Source organism: Chrysemys picta, chromosome 12 (assembly GCF_011386835.1).
Source record: "Chrysemys picta bellii isolate R12L10 chromosome 12, ASM1138683v2, whole genome shotgun sequence".
In the NCBI taxonomy this organism is placed as follows: domain Eukaryota; kingdom Metazoa; phylum Chordata; order Testudines; family Emydidae; genus Chrysemys; species Chrysemys picta.
The window spans coordinates 45408000-45427006 of record NC_088802.1 but is presented as its reverse complement, the minus strand read 5'-3'; the positions used below and the strand labels follow the sequence as shown (position 1 = coordinate 45427006).

General features: G+C 39.9%; 1 protein-coding gene across 8 annotated transcripts in view; it reads left to right on the top strand.

The window, feature by feature from the left end:
* The first annotated feature begins 1824 nt into the window (after window positions 1-1824).
* SPAG9 (sperm associated antigen 9) overlaps window positions 1825-19007 on the top strand; it is a 107350-nt gene continuing 90167 nt past the window's right edge. For 4 of the 8 annotated variants that reach the window (XM_065562830.1, XM_065562827.1, XM_005305749.5 and 1 more), the window contains exons 1-2: window positions 1836-2272; window positions 11971-12091. In XM_065562830.1, coding sequence (XP_065418902.1) covers window positions 1967-2272; window positions 11971-12091 — 427 coding nt within the window. In that variant the 5' untranslated portion in view covers window positions 1836-1966. Of the gene's footprint in view, window positions 2273-11970; window positions 12092-19007 lie in introns of all 8 variants that reach the window. The other 4 variants (XM_065562829.1, XM_065562826.1, XM_065562831.1 and 1 more) reach the window with 3 other exon arrangements.

Below are 19007 nucleotides of genomic sequence, written 5' to 3'. Positions count from 1 at the left end.
AGACTTTTTTCATCATCTAATAATTTATGAAAATGCTAATAAAACATATTACAGAAAATGCATTCACCTGGGCTCCACCAACCAGCCTGCTGTGTTTCCTACAGCTGTTTCGAGTGCTTTATGGAATCATAGGACTGGAAGGGACCTTGAGAGGTCTTCTAGTGCAGTCCTGATTTGAGTGCAGGGTACTAAGTATTATCTAGACCATCCATCACAGGTGTTTGTCTAACCTGTTCTTAAAAATCTCCAATGACTAAGATTCCACAAACTCCCTAGGCAATTTATTCCAGTGCTTAACTACCCTGAGAGTTAAGAAGTTTTTCCTGCTGCCCAACCTAACCTGCCCTTGCTGCAATTTAAGCCCATTATCAGGGGGTAGCCGTGTTAGTCTGTATCTACAAAAACAACAAGGAGTCTGGTGGCACCTTAAAGACTAACAGATTTATTTGGGCATAAGCTTTCGTGAGTAAAAGAAGTGAGGTTTTTACTCACGAAAGCTTATGCCCAAATAAATCTGTTAGTCTTTAAGATGCCACCAGACTCCTTGTTGTTTAAGCCCATTGTTTCTTGTCCTAGCCTCAGACGTTAAAGGTAACAATTTCTCTCCCTCCTCCTTGTAATAACCTTTTATGTACTTGAAACTATTATCATGTCATCCCCCCTCAGTCTTCTCCAGACTAAACAAACTCATTTTTTTTCAAACTTCCCTGTTAGGTCATGTTTCCTAGACCTTTAATCATTTTTGTTACTCTTTTCTGGACTTTCTCTAATTTGTCCACAGTACTCCAGTTGAGGCCTAATCAGTGCGGAGTAGACGGAAAAATTACTTTTTGTGTCTTGCTTACAACACTCCTGCTAATACATCCCAGAACGATGCTTGCTTTTTTTGCAACAGTGTTACACTGTTGACTCATATTTAGCTTGTGATCCACTATGACTCCAGATCCCTTTCCACTGTACTCCTTCCTAGGCAGTCAGTTTCCATTTTATATGTGTGCAACTGATTGTCCCTTCCTAAGTGGAGTACTTTGTATTTGTCCTTGCTGAAGTTCAGCCTATTTACTTCAGACCATTTATGCAGCATACAGCAGTATAAATGCCTCAAGTTTCCACAGCTTGTTGATGTCATTTTTCTGGAATGTATTTTCTTGTTGACTCAGATGTTCAGGAAGCAGGAGCTGGCTACAGTACAATATTGCCACATGTATTATCTCCCCACCCATATGACACAGAGGATGACTCAAGGCTCTTGGACTGGATCCCATACAAAACATCACAAGACTTAGGTGTGGCGCCACCTACCCCTTCTCCTCGCCCCACTCTCTCCTTTCCGTGAGGTCAGGCATCCTCCTCCCCCCGTCCCTTAGCCCCCAAAAGGCCTAAACCCTCTGATACAGGCGCCTCTTCCCTTAGTGCAGCCTCCTCCTGCAGGTCACTTCATTCCTCCCCTGACAGTCTCCTCCCCACGTGCCCCCCCACACACACATTTTCTCCCTCAGACAACGGGCCGCGCCCACTCCTTTCCCTCCCTCGTTAAGCCCCTCCCTCACTTTGTCTCCTTAGCACCACTGGGCCACTCCCGTCCCCGCAAGGACCTTTCCCCCGCAAGCCCTACCCCTTTCCCCAGGGACCTCAGACCCAGCCACACTCCTCCTGCGAGGCCCCGCCCCCTCACGCAAGCCCCGCCCCATACGCTCTAGCGTGGGCCGCGCTCCCGCCCCTGTGCCGTGGTGAGTCCGGCGACGCACGCGCGCCATTCCCCTCCCTCCCCACACCGCATGCGGCCCCGCCCTGTCCAGGTGACGCCGCTGCCCCGCGCCCCGCCCCGGCGCTGTGGGTGAGGTCAGTGCCGTGCGCCCGCGCTCTAGGCAAGGCCCCGCCGCAGAGTGGGGAGGAGGCGCTGAGAGCCGCCGCCCGGCCGGGCCCTGTCAGGGAAGGAGCCAGGCGGGCCGGCCGCACCGAGGCCATGGAGCTGGCGGACGGCGTGGTGTACCAGGAAGACCCGGGCGGCCCCGGCCCCGCCATGATGTCGGAGCGGGTGTCGGGGCTGGCGGGCTCCATCTACCGCGAGTTCGAGCGGCTGATCGGGCGCTACGACGAGGAGGTGGTGGCCGAGCTGATGCCGCTGGTGGTGGCGGTGCTGGAGAACCTGGACTCGGTGTGCGCGCACAGCCAGGAGGCCAGCGTGGAGCTGGAGCTGCTGCGGGACGACAACGAGCAGTTGCTCACCCAGTACGAGCGCGAGAAGGCGCTGCGCAAGCAGGCCGAGGAGGTGAGGGGCCGCGGGGTCGGGCTGCTCACCGGTACGAGCGAGAGGAGGCGCTGGGCGCGGATCCGGGACTGGCCCGTGGCACAGCTGAGGGGACCGGGTCACCCTATTGGCTCGGCAGGGGCTGGGAGCGGTGCCGCTGGAGCAGGCCGAGGAGACAGCAATATAGGGGTCGCGGTAGGGTGAGAGTAGGGGCCGGGCCGACGGGGTCCGGGGTCGGGTGAGTTTCCTAAGCCTAGTTTCCTTTTCTGGGGAGTGGGATGGAGGCTTCAAGCTCCTTCTCCCGGGACTTGCTTCCACCTCGTAGGGCGAGGTGCAGGGTGCTTTTAACATCCTCTTCCTATTGCTGGTGGGACGGTGGAGCTAAGCCCCCTTCCCAGCGTGCGTGTGGCCCTACTCTGTAGTAGTCTGTCTTCACCCGGTTCCTATACAAGGTAGGTCACACACACACAGACGCCCAACTTCACACCAACTCATCTGAGGTGCAGAGATGACCATATCATGGCTAAACAAGTAGCTTATTTGTAGGGGGAGGGAAACAGACATTTCCCTTTTTCTTCACACTGTACTGACACTTAGCATCCTGGTCAGAGGAATGTATTGTACATCATATTCCTTTTTTAACCCTGTGGTTAGAAAATTACAATACAGAGTTGATTACAGCAAGCTGTTTTAACTTATTCCACAGCTTCCACTCCTTTATGTGGCTCTTCTTTCTTTGCGACTCTTAAAATAACTGGCTAGAACAGCTTTAGAAGATTATTTTTCTTGTATTCACATGGGTTATACAGAAGAACAATACTATTTGCGAGAGTAACCAAGGAACCAAACATTAAATGAATCAGTATCTCAAACTTCCTCTCTGTGAATTTTCTAAAGTTAAGGAGCTCCATAGTTATTTTTATTGTCATTCCTTATAAACATCTTGTGTGGGCGTGACTAAAAAAATGATACATTATGTGGTGTGTAGAAATGGGCAGTGCTGTTCAGGCTGTAACTCCCTGGGCTGGTGAATGGAAGCTTCAGCTGAGCAACAGGTGGCTAGAGATAGTTCAGTAGCATAGGCCTTCAGTGATGATACCACATAATAAGCCCCATGGTTGGGTGTGTCAAGGTAGTTCATCCAGTTCCTTATTTCAGAGTGTAGAAATTTGTAAAGCATCTCTTGTGTAAAAGTATCAAACAATATTGTCCCGCACTATTGCTTTAATTATTTCCTCCAACACACTATCTCTCCAAAATTGCAGTAAGAAATCGGAGTGAAACCATTATCCTTAATTTAGCCAGCCATCTTAAAAATAGTCCATGTCCGGACATAGGCTTCTTGTCCTGCACTCACCTGTATGTTTTTATTTCTGTTTTGAAAATTGAAAAGCATTGTTACTCAAAGTAGCCTTTTTCTGTACTAGTGTTGTCTTTTTTTTTAACTTAGAAAAAGTTGTTTTACAAGCCTAGTAAAATTAACCCTACACTGCAATGCAAATAGTTCTAAATTAGTGTGAAAAAAGGTTAAGGTACAAATTGCTACAGGTCACACTTGAACAGGCAAGAAGACTATAACAAACATCCTTTGTTTTGTAAAGTTATAAAGAAATACAGTATGAATACACACAACTTTCCTCTAAAGACTTGCATCTAGTTTTTGTCCAAACCAGTAAAGAGAATACGATACATTTCTATACCAGATTTGCAAAATTAATTGCTCATTAATTCCAGGTGAATTAATTTATTGATAGGTGATTGAATTTCACTTTATTACCAAGGTGACAACGAAGAGGGGGTATTTGACTTATTTTCCTGGACTGGTAAATTTTCATGACTATATTGCAAGGATGGTTCATACTTAGATGGAATGTGAAAAAAGGGTCTCCACAACATGGAGCAGAAACTATAACAAATCACAGAAACAAAATGGGATGCTGTTGTTTCAGCTCTTATGGACTTTTCAGAAGTTGCGCACCTGTAGGTATCTCTCTGGCAGTGTAGTAGTGTTCTATTTCTGTAAGTCAATTGAGGTGACCAATATAATGTAGACTAAAATTGTTACTGAATTGCAGCAGAAGTTCTTTAAGTTAGTTGCAGTTTCAGCGACTATCAATAAGGTATTGTTTTCAAACGTGAACACACTGTCCTTTCAACATGAACACACACCAGTAATATTCCCAGGCCATTTTCAATTACTCCATTAACACATGCATGATAAATTTTAAAAATGCATGATACAATCAAAGATGTACATGCATTTACCAAATGCAGTCATAGCAACCATTTTTTAATGTTTGGTACTAATGCAAAGATGCTACTACAAAAGGGTAACAGTGGGAATAAAATGAGGGGGAAGGTACATGAGTTACAGATTTGTACTATTGCTTTCTTTTAAGGGGTAATTTTTTAACAAATGGTTGGCTTTAATAGTTCTTTGACTTATTTGGGTGATCTCTTCCATTGCTTGATTAACCTAAAGGTTAAGATATTTTTCCATATTCCCTATTAAAAGCCTGATATTGCTTGGCTTGCCTTGTTTGACTATTCTGGATAATTGTCTCACTATCATTACAGGAATTTTTTTCTTTGGAGTAGTCTCATGATGAATATTCATGATGTTTCTTAACTCAGAACCCTTTTTGCCTCACTGTTTTTTAATCAGCAAGCTCCCATTTTTGTTGGATTTCTTCCTCATTAGCATTGTTTGACATGATGCAAGTTGTGATTGTGGGTTTCTTTTGGTAATGACTTCCAAAAATGAGAAGTTAAAATCTGCTTCTTTTAGCTATTCTTTGGGTGCCAGTCATTTCTTTAATGACTGATGCATGTGATCAGTTTTCATAACCAGTAAGAAGCCGCCTGCATAACTTTCTGTATGTGATGTTTGTTCAGTTTCCTGGTTTAACATGAAAATTGAGAAGATGGGATATCTGGATATTTTGCCAATGTTTTGCATGTGACTGCTGTGTGACCATTTATATTTACAAAATAAGCATTAGGCAAATTGGCTATACTGGAACCTTTATTAACCAAAGTTCCAAGCAACAAAGAAATGAGGAAGAGGAAGAAAAGAACTTTTATGCTGCTGTGTCTTATGTATAAATATACTTCTGACTAGTTCCCATAGGAGCACACAAGTCTATGTTTAGGTATGGGTAGCTGGCAGAAAATTGTTATGGAAGCTTTGATGCTTAATGTTACTACTGGGCTTATAAACAGCCACAAGCAATTTCTTTCAGCAAAGAAACGTTTATCTGGGATTTGGGTTTTATAGACTTGCCCCGTAACTTATTAAATCAACCTATTCTTGAAACCTGACATCTTTTAATACATACATCTTTTTTTATTTAGGCATGAAAAGGGAATTAATTTCCAGCTTCCCGCTACATGGGTTTAAGTATTGTAGGTTACTTGGAAATACTGAGGAAGACAATGGCTAAAGTTTTTCTGCTTAGGATTTCAGGTTAACAGTGTTAAATATTTAAAATTACTGCCTTATTCAGCTGTGAGTAAAATTAAATACTCTAACTCTTATAAGAGTAGAACTCGTATCCAGATTTAACATTTTGAATGTCACATACTTTCAGTGTGTAATTTTTAATCTGCGGTAAGTAGTAATCGAGTGAATGGAGCATGAATCTGAGTGCCAGGAACTTACGGTCCACCCCTGATTTTGCTGTTGATGTACTGAGATGTTGGGCAAGTCACTAAATACCTTCTTTATTTTGCAGTGTGCAAAATGGGAAATTTAACTGCTTTACATGGGTGTTGTGAAGATTAATGCATAGAAAATCCTTTGAAGAAGTGTGAAGTGTTAGTGTAATTTAACCATTAAAACCAAGGAGTGGCTTTACGTGGGATGTTGAATTGCTGTGTTATGTTCATCTAAATTTCAGGGAATGCTTGCTACAAATTGACATTTTGTAAAATGTCATTTGATAAAATAGTTGAAGTTGGTCCTCAGTGTCAGTTCACTTTCAAAGGAATGTTATCTTGAAATCCAGTCACTTTTAAAAGTTAAAAGTAGTTTAAGCTGAGCTGCCTTGCCAATTTCTGTGACTTCACAATAACTTCCCTATTTTTGATAATGTTTTGTGTTTATCTCTCTCCTTTTGCTGTGTGGAAGATCAGCATAAACAGGGGAAACTAACTACACAGGGAAATAGCAACTCTGACTCTGCATAGTGCTGTCAAATGTAAAAAGTAAACATGAGCATAACAGGGAGAATAGAAAAAAACAGACATTTCTCTCATGTTAGGTGTTACTTGTAACAATATGGGCAAAAATAGAAATAAGTTGGTGGTGTCCTTTGAATAACTTCACCTATTTTGAATATTCTTTTGCTTAGTCAGTGAATATTCTTTTGTTTTGGATAGAACATAATTCCCCTTGAATAGAACTTGAGTCCTTAGCATCTCTTTAGATTTCCCAGTATAAATCTTTAAAACAGCAGTGGAATGACCAAGAGAATTACGTTTAACTAGTTAAAAAAACCTAACAAACAAGCAAACAAAACCACAACAACCTTAATTTGAAAACTAAGTCCTGAACAGCTCTAGAAGAAATTGTGTCTAAGGATGAAAAACTTGATCTATATTTGGTTTTGTGTGTGATGATGACATTAAGATTGATTTAAAAACAGCTGTTGATTCAGAAGTAAGATTGTTGCTAATCTTTTGCACTCATGTGGCACACATGACTTCTGGAAATCTAGTGTCAAATAGAAGCAAATTAACAATGTTGTATTTAAACCTATTCTTGCACATTTTCTTCTGCTCACTTTAATGTGTTAGAAGTTACTCCGTGCAAGGCCTGTGTTAAACTTTTTCATTTTAAAAGGGAAGCGGCACTAACAAGAATGAATAAGCTAGACCTGGCCTTAAATGTTAATAAAAAAAGGCCAAAAAACTTAAACAAAAAACCCTTTTAGACCCTCTGTCTATCAGAAAGAATAAAAAAGTGCAAGTTGTATGTTTCTGGTTTCCGGTCGTATTTTTACACTATATATTTCACTAGTGAATATTCCTAAAACAAAGGAAAATGGTTAAACTGTTCACTCCCTCTTCCAGCAGTTCATAGGAATACTGGAATAAACTAATAAATTTATATATGAACTCCCTTCATTCAAGCAGAGAACCACAAAACACATTTACCTGTCTTTGAGCATCAGCTGTTTCTTGCTTCTCTTAGCATTTTGCTCCAAGCGCTGTCATATGAACACCATTGAGTCCTGTGATAGCCATATAACAACTTATGTGAAAGCACTCTTGTTCAAGTTTATAGTATGAATAGAAAACAGTGCATTTAAATAATTTGGCTCAATCAGAATTTCTTGCTGGTTGGTCTGCATTAGTAGAAATGAAGTGCTTTTATAAAGTGTTATGAATTCTCTCTTTCCCTTTATAGATGATCTAAAATTTGATGGAGCATAAAAAATTAGATGTAAACAATTGTGAACAAGCTATTCCAATGCAGTATTTTTGGGGAATAGTCTCAAGAGTGACGCTCAACTTTGACATATTTTTGAAAAGCTACTTGTTCGCACAGGAGTCCTATATCAGCCTCATCTAAATAGATCATCATGTGGATCATCTTCCCAACTTCTCATTAATCTCATTCATAATCCTATATCATCCCTGTTGCAACTATAGCAATTGCTTATGTTGACTAGTAATGGTAAAGAATAGGCCGCTCTTTGCAATTGGAAACAAGGAGTGCCATGTGACCTGCCAGCTCTTAGGTCCATAAGAAAGGGTTCCCTGGGTCACCAGTGCTCCATGTGTGACAGCGTGATGATTGATGATTTAAGTGAACTTGCAGTGAGGTCAAGGAGTCTGTCACTGAAAGGAGCCTGCATGCCTATAGAGGTTCCTTTTTCCTATTGTTATTAGATCAGAGAGAACACAGCTTTCTACTATGGGGAGGGTATGATGCTCAGGGTTTTTTTTGTTTTTTGTCTGTTTGCTGAAGTGGTATGCTTTCCCTACAGATGTAACTTCTATGGTTTTTAAAGTCCACCCTTTTTTAGACAGTTGGATCAGTTCAAGTATTATTTATTTGAACCGGAAAGGTACTTTTGAGCAGTCAGAACTTCACGTATCACTTTCATTTCTTTGTTGTCTACTTTTGAAGCCCCATTACCTACAAAATATACTAACTTAGTGAATTTCACCCTGTGCAGAGGGTAAGCGCAATACCTATGAACTGCCAAAGACCTACAGGTCTTGTGCTCGCTCTCTGCATAGTTTTGAATGTAGTTTATTATGCATACTTCTGTATCTGGTTTACTTCCTCCTCTTGATATCACTTCCACACATCACAGTCATGAGATGGGTGGGAAAAAACAATTTCAGCAGATAAGGCCGCAGCCTTTCTGTAACACTGTTTTAGCTTTCTGGCTTTAGGTTATTGTCTGTTATCTTCATTATTATATATGTTGAATACTAGAATATGGAACAATACATTGTATTAGTTACTATGAAATCAAGCTAGTAACTGGACTATTTTATTATTACTTTCCAGCCATCCCTGAAAGAATCAAAACAAGTTAGCTAGAACTTTAAAAGTGTTATGTACAGTGTAGCTACAATAAAGCATTGATTGTTGGACACTTCTGATATTGGAACTACTACAACTTGGTTCATCACAGTGCTCCCACAGCTTGCAAATAATACCGTTACTGTATAACTATACTTAAATTACTTGTGCGCTCATTTGCTTGAACAATGAAGAGTAACGTTCCCTGAAACAACTGATCTAGAATTTTAACTTTCATTAAACGCTTTTAGCTTCATGTCTTTAACTCCCAATTTAAAACTTTGCTATGCATGTTAAAACTGCTGTCTGTCCCCCCCCATTCAGTATTAAAATTAATATGATTTGTATGTGAGAGTTGAATAAGTATGTGTACATTTTGCCATTTTTAATCACTGTATGAGGGAGACAACACAGATAGTGGATTACTTAGCCCAGCCGCCACACCTGTATGACAGCATGGGATTTCAGCTACTAGTACAAATTAATTTTGCATAGTGCCCATATAGGAATTGGACTCAGATCATGAACTTCTCATAGGCTATTGAATAGTAATAACTATCAGATGGAGAGGCAAGTATTAAAAAATTGATTCCTGGATGTAATTCTAACTGGATAGCAGCAGTGCTGCTGGCATTTGTTCCTTAACACACTTCCTGTTTTTCCTCCTTCCCACTCCCACTTGTGTACAAAGGATTTTGAGATGCTTAATAGCTTCCATACTTCGTGCTGGAAGGCAAGTATCTAAGGTTAGGAAGGGCAGGAGTGGTTGTAGAGGACTAAGTTATCTTAGTCTCCTTGGCACTGCTTTAAAGTTTTTTGATTACACCTTATTGGCCAAATGATCGAGGAAAGTTAATTCGGACAAAATGCTCCAAAAATGAACACTGGAATGCTACATAAGGTAAATGGCATGCTGTGTGCTCACTATAAACTTAAACTGTAAATGTTATTCAAGTAAAAACAACGAGGAGTCCTTGTGGCACCTTAGAGACTAACACATTTATTTGGGCATAAGCTTTTGTGGGCTAAAACCCACTTCATCAGATGCATGGAGTGAAAAATACAGTAAGCAGAATATATATATTATAGCACATGAAAATATGGGAGTTGCCTTATCAAGTGGGGGGGTCAGCGCTCACGAGCCAGTTCAATTAAGGTGGAAGTGGCCTATTCTCAACAGTTGACAAGAAGGGGTGAATACCAAGGGAGGGAAAATTCATTTTGCAGTACTAATGAGGCTAATGCAATCAAGGTTTGTGAGAGTGAGGGATCGTCCTTCAGGGTAGGTTGTAGATCCTTGATGACCTTGGGAGGCAGGCCAGTCCTGGCTTACAGACAGCCCTCCAAACTGAAGCAAATACTCACCAGCAACTACACACCACACAACAAGAACACTAACCCAGGAACCAATCCTTGCAACAAACCCAGTTGCCAACTCTGTCCGCATATCTATTCAAGGGACACAATCATAGGACCTAACCACATCAGCCACACCATCAGGGGCTTGTTCACCTGCACATCTACCAATGTGACATATGCCATCATGTGCCAGCAATGCCCCTCTATGTACATTGGCCAGACTGGACAGTCTCTACGCAAAAGAATAAATGGACACAAATCAGACATCAAGGAATGTAACATTCAAAAACTAGTAGGAGAACACTTCAATTGTATGGACACTCAATAACAGACTTAAGATAGACAAAAAACTTCAAAAACAGACTCCAACGAAAAACTGCAGAACTGGAGTTAATTTGCAAACTGGACATCAAATTAGCCTGAATAGAGACTGGGAGTGGATGGGTCACTACAAAAAGTAATTTCCCCTCTGCTGATACACCTTTTTGTCAACTGTTGAGAATAGGCCACTTCCACCTTAATTGAATTGGCTCGTTAGCACTGACCCCACACTTGGTAAGGCAACTTCCATCTTTTCATGTGCTATAATATATATTTTGCTTACTGTATTTTTCACTCCATGCATCTGATGAAGTGGGTTTTAGCCCATAAAAGCTTATGCCCAAATAAATGTTAGTCTCTAAGGTGCCATAAGGACTCGTTTTTGCTGATACAGACTAACACGGCTACCCCTCTGAAACCTGTTGTTCAAGTGTGGTTCATAGATTCACTTCTGTTTATAAACTCTTGACTACACAACAGTTTCCTGTGAAATGCAAACTTTTTCGCTCCCACGGGCTGGTTTCTACATTCAGGAGTGAAAGTCTATTGAAAATAGTTTATGGAAGTGAAACTGTTGTAGATCATGACCGTAGCTTTATAGGATCATAAATAGATGTTGCTACATGAGGACCAGTAGTCTGGCTGATGATTAAGCTGTTGATAGTTGAATTACTCACCTTTCTTTAGTGGTCTTCAAAACTTGTTGCATGTTAGCTCTTCAATAGCCTATATAACAAATAGGTACTGTTTCCAATATTTCATAGTTTACTCTTTGTAAAACAGGTTGGCTTATGAAGAATTTATTCTACTTAAGAGAATAGGATCAATTTTCTAAACTTCATGTAAATCCAGAATGGGTGTTGACCCAGTATTGATCTCAAAGTGACACAGAACGCTTAATAGTTAGAGGGCGGAGCACTGTCATGTTGTGTCAGAGCTTTATTGCTTACATCACAGTAGGAGATGGGAAAGAAAAACCTTGCCTTAGAATACTCACATGGAGCCCCTCACACCTCTTCTGGTGTATGGACGGAACAGATTCAGAGGCGGGCGGGCAGGTGGTAGGGTTTATATCTTTAAAAGCAAAAAAGCCACTTTGTTGGAGTAGAAAGAAAAATGTCTATAGTTATATATAAAAGGTAAGAGGAAGTAGAGAAGCCAAACTTGCAGATTTGGTCACCCTAATTTAGGTGCTTTGAGACTTTGAAAAGTGGGCATACTAGTGAGAACTACTGTTTAGTACCTAAAATGTTTGAAGTTCTGCAGCTTAGTGTTTCAGGAAAAATAATTAACGAATATTACTTTTATAATCAACTACTGTATATTCCTCTTAATAAAAGTTGTTAGGATTTTCAAAAGGTACTGAGGGAGTTAGCTACCCACTTCCTTTGAATTTGTGAGCTTTAGGGGACTAACTCTGGCTTCTTTAAAAATCCTAACCTTGCTGCTCAGTGTCTAACCACACTAGTGAATATTTTATTTGTTTTTTGTCTGTCAGAAATTCATTGAATTTGAAGATTCTCAAGAACAAGAAAAAAAGGACTTACAGACCAGAGTGGAATCATTAGAATCACAAACACGACAGCTTGAACTGAAAGCAAAAAATTATGCTGATCAAAGTAAGTAGAAATGGCTTATCATGCTGTAACTGCACTTTGATTACATTATGACTTCAGGATGATGTTAATTTTCACTCTAATTTAACCTACAATAGTGATACATGACAAATCTCTTTCTGATGTCTGGTCCACCACTTTTGACACATGCACTTAAACTAGCTTTTATGTTGTTCCACCTGTAACTAGGATAGAAGTTTAGATGCCAACACATTTTATTCTGATGATTTCTTTATTATTCTATACTCTAGGACACAACACTATCTTAATTTTACAGAACTCTTTTCAGGTCAGGGTATAAGTCTTAAGCTATCGCTATACTAAAGAGCTTACAGTGGTGTAGCTGCATTGGTGCAGCTGTGCCACTGTAAGCTCTCTAGTGTAGCCCTAAACCAACAGGAGAGAGCTCTCCCATCGACTTAATTAATCCATCCCCAGCAAGCAATGGCAGCTAAGCTGGTGGGAGAAGCTCTCCCACTGACATAACTGTCCACACCGACGCTTAGGTTGATGTAACTTATGTTGCTTGGTGGTGGCTTATTCGCACCCCTAGTGCCATAAATTATACCGACATAAGGGGTAGTGTAGACATAGCCTTAGTGTGCAAGAAGTGTTACGCAGTCCAATCTATAAATTGATGTTGATTACTGACTCCTTCCACTTTGCTGCTTTTAAGAGGGCTCTTAGTGTGCGAGACTTGTGTAAATAACCAATTTTTTTTTTGTTTGGTGACCAAACTGAAAAATCAAGGTTTGTGTTTTGTATTGATGTGAAATGAATTTTTTTTACAAAAGTCAGAAATTCATTTCGGTCAAATTAAATGTTTCATTTGACCTAAAATGAAACATTTTAATTTTTTCAGTTTTTATAATTTTTTTAATAAACTTGAAGTAAAATTTGAAATTAACTCATAACATTTTGTTTAGAAAATATCAATGAAACTTGCTCACGTTTTTTGGACTGAAACAGTTGGGTTGGTTGACCTAAATCTTCAATTTTTGGTTTAAAAAAAAATCTGAAAATCCCCCCCCCCCCCCCCCCCCAAAAATCTTTGTTCTTTATTGGAATCTCCTGCTTCAACCTCACTGTTTGAGAATGTCAGATGTCTGCTGAGAGATCATTTCCACTGTCCCAGGCTCTAGCTACAAAGACTTTTCAGGGTGTTTGGTGCTGGGCTGTGGCCTGTTGGAAGATTAGAATAAATTCTAGACTGACCTCCTTCAGAGCCCAGGGCAAAAGGTTATGCATGATAACAGGACCCAAGATGACTATATTAGAGGAGAAAATACCTTAAGTACAAATCACAGAAACCTAGAAATGAGTAGGAAACTCACTGAAATCCCAAACAGGAGATGAATGAGACTCCATATTTTTTCTAGAGTAATGTCTCATTTTATTTCTTTATGTGGCAGTCTTGATGGCTTTCATTTAGCCTAGAGAAGTATTGGACCTCTCTTAATAACCCCACTTTCCTGTTCACTCTCATCATAAAATGGCTATCTGTAGTTCCTCACTTCCATTTCCAATTACTACTCCTAATCCTCCCTAGTTTACTTTTCTCCTCTTGTCCAGGCTTGAGCAGGAATCTCTTGTAAGGGTTTGACAGGGTGCTATTTGGAAGTTGTTGGCATTTTAGGTGTGTTCATCTACCTTTCAGAGTTTGGGAAATCAGCCAGAACAGTCCTCGGTAGGTTGGCAATAACTGCAGATGCCCTAATGTTCTTTCTTTTTGTCCAGTTTGCTGGGCCAGGCATAAACAGAAAATATTTTTATTACCACCATTATAAACCTTGGACTACTGGTATTTTTCCAGCCTGAAAATCAAAGTAATGCTTTGTGGGAGGATTGTCTATATTTCTGCAGCATCCAGAAGGGTAAATGTGGTGTGTCCATGGCTTCTACAAGATTGAGTATCATAAAAGAAGCTGCTGGAACATTTGGAGTTGCTGAGACCATTGTCTTTCCAGAAAACAGCTATTTCATCCTATTGGTTTTCTTAAAATGTAATATTTTGGGTTATTTTAAAGATGTCTCAATTGCATGAAGTTAGACAAATTGAAATATATTTTTTAAAACTGTATGCTGTTTGTGAGTAGTTGCTGAAGTACTTAATGCAGACTTTGTCACCTGACTAACTTTCAGATATACATTCTTTCAATACAGGTCCACTAATGAAGCATCCTCCTTAGTCTAGTTAATTCTGTTGGAGACAGAGATGTTTTGTTCTACACTAGTTTACTCTACTGTGTAAAATTACCTTAAATCACTGATGTAATTTCGTTTTGGCATATTGTTGGAGTAGGAGAATAGCTGTTGTGCTAAAGTCAGTAATGTGGGAATAAGTTTACTTTTAAGTGAAATGTCAGCTGAGACTTTAGAAGTGAGAACATCTTCACCTATAATCCTGATTAGCCTGTTTTATAATGAGAAATGAGGAATTGCTCAAATACTTTTCTGTCCTAAGTGGGGGATCTAGTATTTACAGAAAACTAGTTTTTAAATAGAACTCTTTCACTTTAGAGGGCTACTTTCTGGTAACTTAGCCCCAAAATTAACTTGTGCAAGTTTTTGCTCAATCTACTAATAGAAGTGTCTTCCTGAAAACTTGAAAAAATTAATTTAAATATATTTTGGCTTATGCTTTTGCTGCATTATTTCCAACACAAAGATATTGTGGACTCATGAAAATCGAAGTGAAATTAATTTATTTTAGCTAACTGAAATGTAGAAGATTGGTGGCTTTTTTTTTTTTTTTAAATACCCTCTCTCCACAAATTGTAAGTTGAAGATGAAGGCTCTACAGTATTTGGTTCTAGATTGATTTTAATTGATTAGTGTTTTGTCTAGTCTACTGTTAAATGTCCCAAGGTTATGTTTTAATCTAGTGGTGTTCATAGCATAGGTATTAATGTGAATATTCTTTTAATGGTAACTGCTCAAAATCAAGATGTGCAGTGCTTTAAAATTTGCTTAGACTGTTGATGAAAAATGTTACATTAAAGACTTAGAAAAGGTAGTGATATATATATATATATATATATAATAGCTCCTAATGCTGGGTTACAACACAACCTTGCCAGTCCAGTTCCTATGTTACCTGGCACTGATTCTCAATTTCCACCCTTTTAAGCAGGATGCTACTTATCAAAACACACTTTTTGTACCATCTCCTTCCTGTCTCCTTTGTTCCTTCTCCTCAGCCAGCTTTCTTTTTTTCATGGTGGATGATTTCTCTAATACTAGTGAGTAATGTGTAGCTCTTTTCCGCCTCTATCACCTAAAAATTTACTCACTGTAAGATTCTTGCTTTTTTTAGTGGCATCTATGGCAAGAGAGCTAGAGTAGGGAGCTAGGTAGAGATTGAAGAGCTTGGTAATGTGCTCTGAAGTATGTAAAAGGAGGGAGATACAGATCATCGTAACTGTTTTTCTTAAATTGAATACTGGAGTTATGTGGTGTTTGATTAGACAAAGATTCTGCTCTTCAGTGGATTAGAATATTATGGGCAGATCTTCGTAGAGTGCATTTTGCAGGAGTATGTGCCTCTGATACTGTATATCGGGGTCGGCAACGTTCAGCACGCGGCTCGCCGGGGTAAGCACCCTGGCGGGCCGGGCCAGTTTTATTTACTTGCTGACGCGGCAGGTTCGGCCGATCGCGGCCCCCACTGGCCGTGGTTTGCCGTCCCGGGCCAATGGGGGCAGCGCGAAGCCACGGCCAGCACATCGCTCGCCTGTGCCACTTCTTGCCGCCCCCATTGGCCTGGGACGGCAAACCTGCCACGTCAGCAGGTAAATAAAACTGGCCCGGCCCGCCAGGGTGCTTACCCTGGCGAGCCGCGTGCTGAACGTTGCCGACCCCTGCTGTATATGATATATGCTCAAACAAAGAGACTCCTATAGGAATTGACAAAGTAAACTCGGTGTCATGGACCCTGGATAGGCTGCCCCCACTGAGACCCTCTTTCAGTCCCCTGAGTGGATCTCTTTAAAATGCTATGAACGTGCCTCCACTTCTCTGCAGTGAGATCCTGAAATCCAGCCACTCTCTATCTGGGTCTCTAGATTACAACCCCTGGGTAACAACCTTGACGAATTCAGCAGATCCAACGAGGGCTGGTCCCTGCACGGGTTTCCTTTTGGGAGCCTGTGACAGCATATACTTGTAGGGAGACAGAAACAGCTTCTTGAAAACAAAGCATGATTTATTTTGCCCAAAAGGTTTGCAGCAGAGGAGTGCATTTAAAATAACAGACCTATACTCATATTTCCTTATTTAAGCTTAATCTTTCTATCCATAGCTCAGGTGAGTTTGGCTTATTCTCCATCTCTTAGTTCGGAGAAAGAGCATTCATGGCTTTTAGCATTCTTCTGTCTCCGAATGTCTGACGCATTCTGGTCAGCCTCTATCAGCTCATCCAAAACCTGTCTTCCTTTTCTAGTTTCTTTGAGGGGTTAGGTCTCCTTTTAGGTATGTCTGCACTGCAAGCAGAGGTAAGACTGTCACATGTGTAGGCATACTCGAGGTAGCTTTGATCTAGCTGGCTTGAATATTAAAGCAGTGAAACTGTAGCAGCACAAGGGTGTATGTATAAGCCTGCCAGAGCAATTTTTTCTCTGATATCCTCTGTCAGAAGTTGCAGCTGTGTATAACTGAAGAGTCTTACCTCAGGACTCCAACTCCTCCCTTGTTACCATCTGCCTAAAAAGTGTGGTAGTCTAGCATTTAGCTTGGTAGATCACTCCCTGTATTCCTTTTTGTGCAGTTATATGAGGAAATTGTTTCCTTAATGGAGAAAGCTAGCTTCATGTCTGGCCTCTTAATGCTAAATTACAGCCTGACCTTTTTTTCAAAAGTGCAGTTCCTGTTAGTTGTGTCGCAGGTCCACAGCACCTTTTAAAAGTAGGCTATTTCACTAAACTTAATACAATATTGGATTTCTTTAGCCAGTAGTTGTGGCATACTCAGGAATGGTGGTTTAAATTTAGTTCTACTTTTGCTTCTCTTATAGCACTGATTGAGTTTTTGTTGTCTAAATTGAGTGCTCCATGTTTCACCTTTAAGGCAAGAAATACGAAGTGTTTGGTAGAAATTCAGCACACATTTGGAAGTGATCTGTTAAACTAATACTATTAATGTGTGTTTAAGATTTTTAACTTTAAAATAACCTACAAAAATTAAACACAATATCTAACTTCAGTCTGAGTTACCTGGATTTCTAAAAAGCCCTCAAATGTTAATATTTTTTTAAAACGGACTTGCTTACATTTACTATGGAATGTCTTTTAAAATCGAGATTTGTTACATGGTGACAGTACATAACACCATAGAATGCCACATTTTTATACGGTTTAGTTTATGTATGGTTACTTTACTACCTTTAATGTGAAGACTTCAGATGTTGGTTCGGATTTGGCATCTCTATTGCAGTAGGCACGTTAAGGCCTTTGGAGGCAGTGCAGGCTTGGCATTCTGTTTCAGTGCCATTTCTGATCAGAATAGTTACTATGTAAAACAGTTGTTAGTTTACTAGTTCATATTTGGAAGTGAATTCATGTTAATTGCTTGGGAAAAGGCTTGTTCCAGAAGCAGAATTTAGTACTAGTAAGTGTTTTTAGGAGAAAATTGCATTTTGCTTTTGGAATAACAGTCCTCAGAAACATAAAATTCAAGGATTAGAAACTTGACTAGCAAACCTTTCTAAAATTTTGGAAGTATACATCTTGCTAGAAACACTGGGTTTTTTTTTTTTTGAATATTTAAATAGAGCACCCATCAAACTTTAATGAGTTTTTCATATGCTACATCAGTGGCCAACTTGGCATGGAGAATTTGAAAACAAGATTGCAAACATTCAACAGACGATTAATTGAAAGTGAGTGTAAAAGAGGAATGGGACAAAAAAATTCAGTTGATGCCTGACAAATAGCATATTACAGATGGATTGGAAAAAAAGACGTGAGGTTAGCATTGTGAAAATCGTACTGATATACACATCATTTTGAACTCTTCTCATTTCATAAGGTAGTCCAATTGTACTGTGGTGGTGTCATCTTTCCCATTTTAGCTGAGAGAGACCTATTTAGATGTCTGATCTATGGTACCAAAGTATGGGACACAATGTCCCCTTTCAATTCCCTGCATACTGCTATATGCTTATTTTTTTGGCTACATTCCTTTTCTCTCTTCTCTTGCTTCCCTCCTCTTTTGGTAACACGTCATTACTTATTGGAGGTTGTGATAGCATTGCTAAAGGACGTGGAATGAACATTTGAGACAGATTAAGGAAACTGAGACCTGACTTTGCCTTGTTCTTCTTCACAGAGAGCCCAAGGTGGCAACACTATTTGACCTGAGTATACTGGAGATATAATATTTTATTATTGTTATTGGCCCTTAATATCAGTGGGTGTTGGCAGATTTTGGAAGCTTGATTTGTGAATATCTCCGGTAGTGTGTATGGTATAATAATTTTTACAAGATCACATGAGGATTGAAATTTTAGCTGCAGATCTTAATGGTGGCTGAGAACAGGTCTGAAAACATTGACTCGTTAGTTTCTATTCCAGCAGTTAATTCCTTCCATAGTTTGGGCAAGTAACTTCAAGTTTGATTAAGATCTGCAGAGTAACCATATAAAAGGGAAATCGTGGATTCTGTACTTATTTCTGTGACTTCTACAATCAAATTATATTAAAAATGTACATTAAAAGCATTAAGGCTGCAAAGTCAAGCAGTCAAAAAATAGGAAATAGTTGTTCCCTTGTGCATATGTATTTAATTACATGATCATATAATATGCTTTCCATAGGATCCCTGCCTCATCCAGTGCATACTTCAAATGGTTAGTCATATGATAATTATCATATAATGTGTGGCCGCATGTTTTATTTACCACATACCAGCCAAATACTGCAAT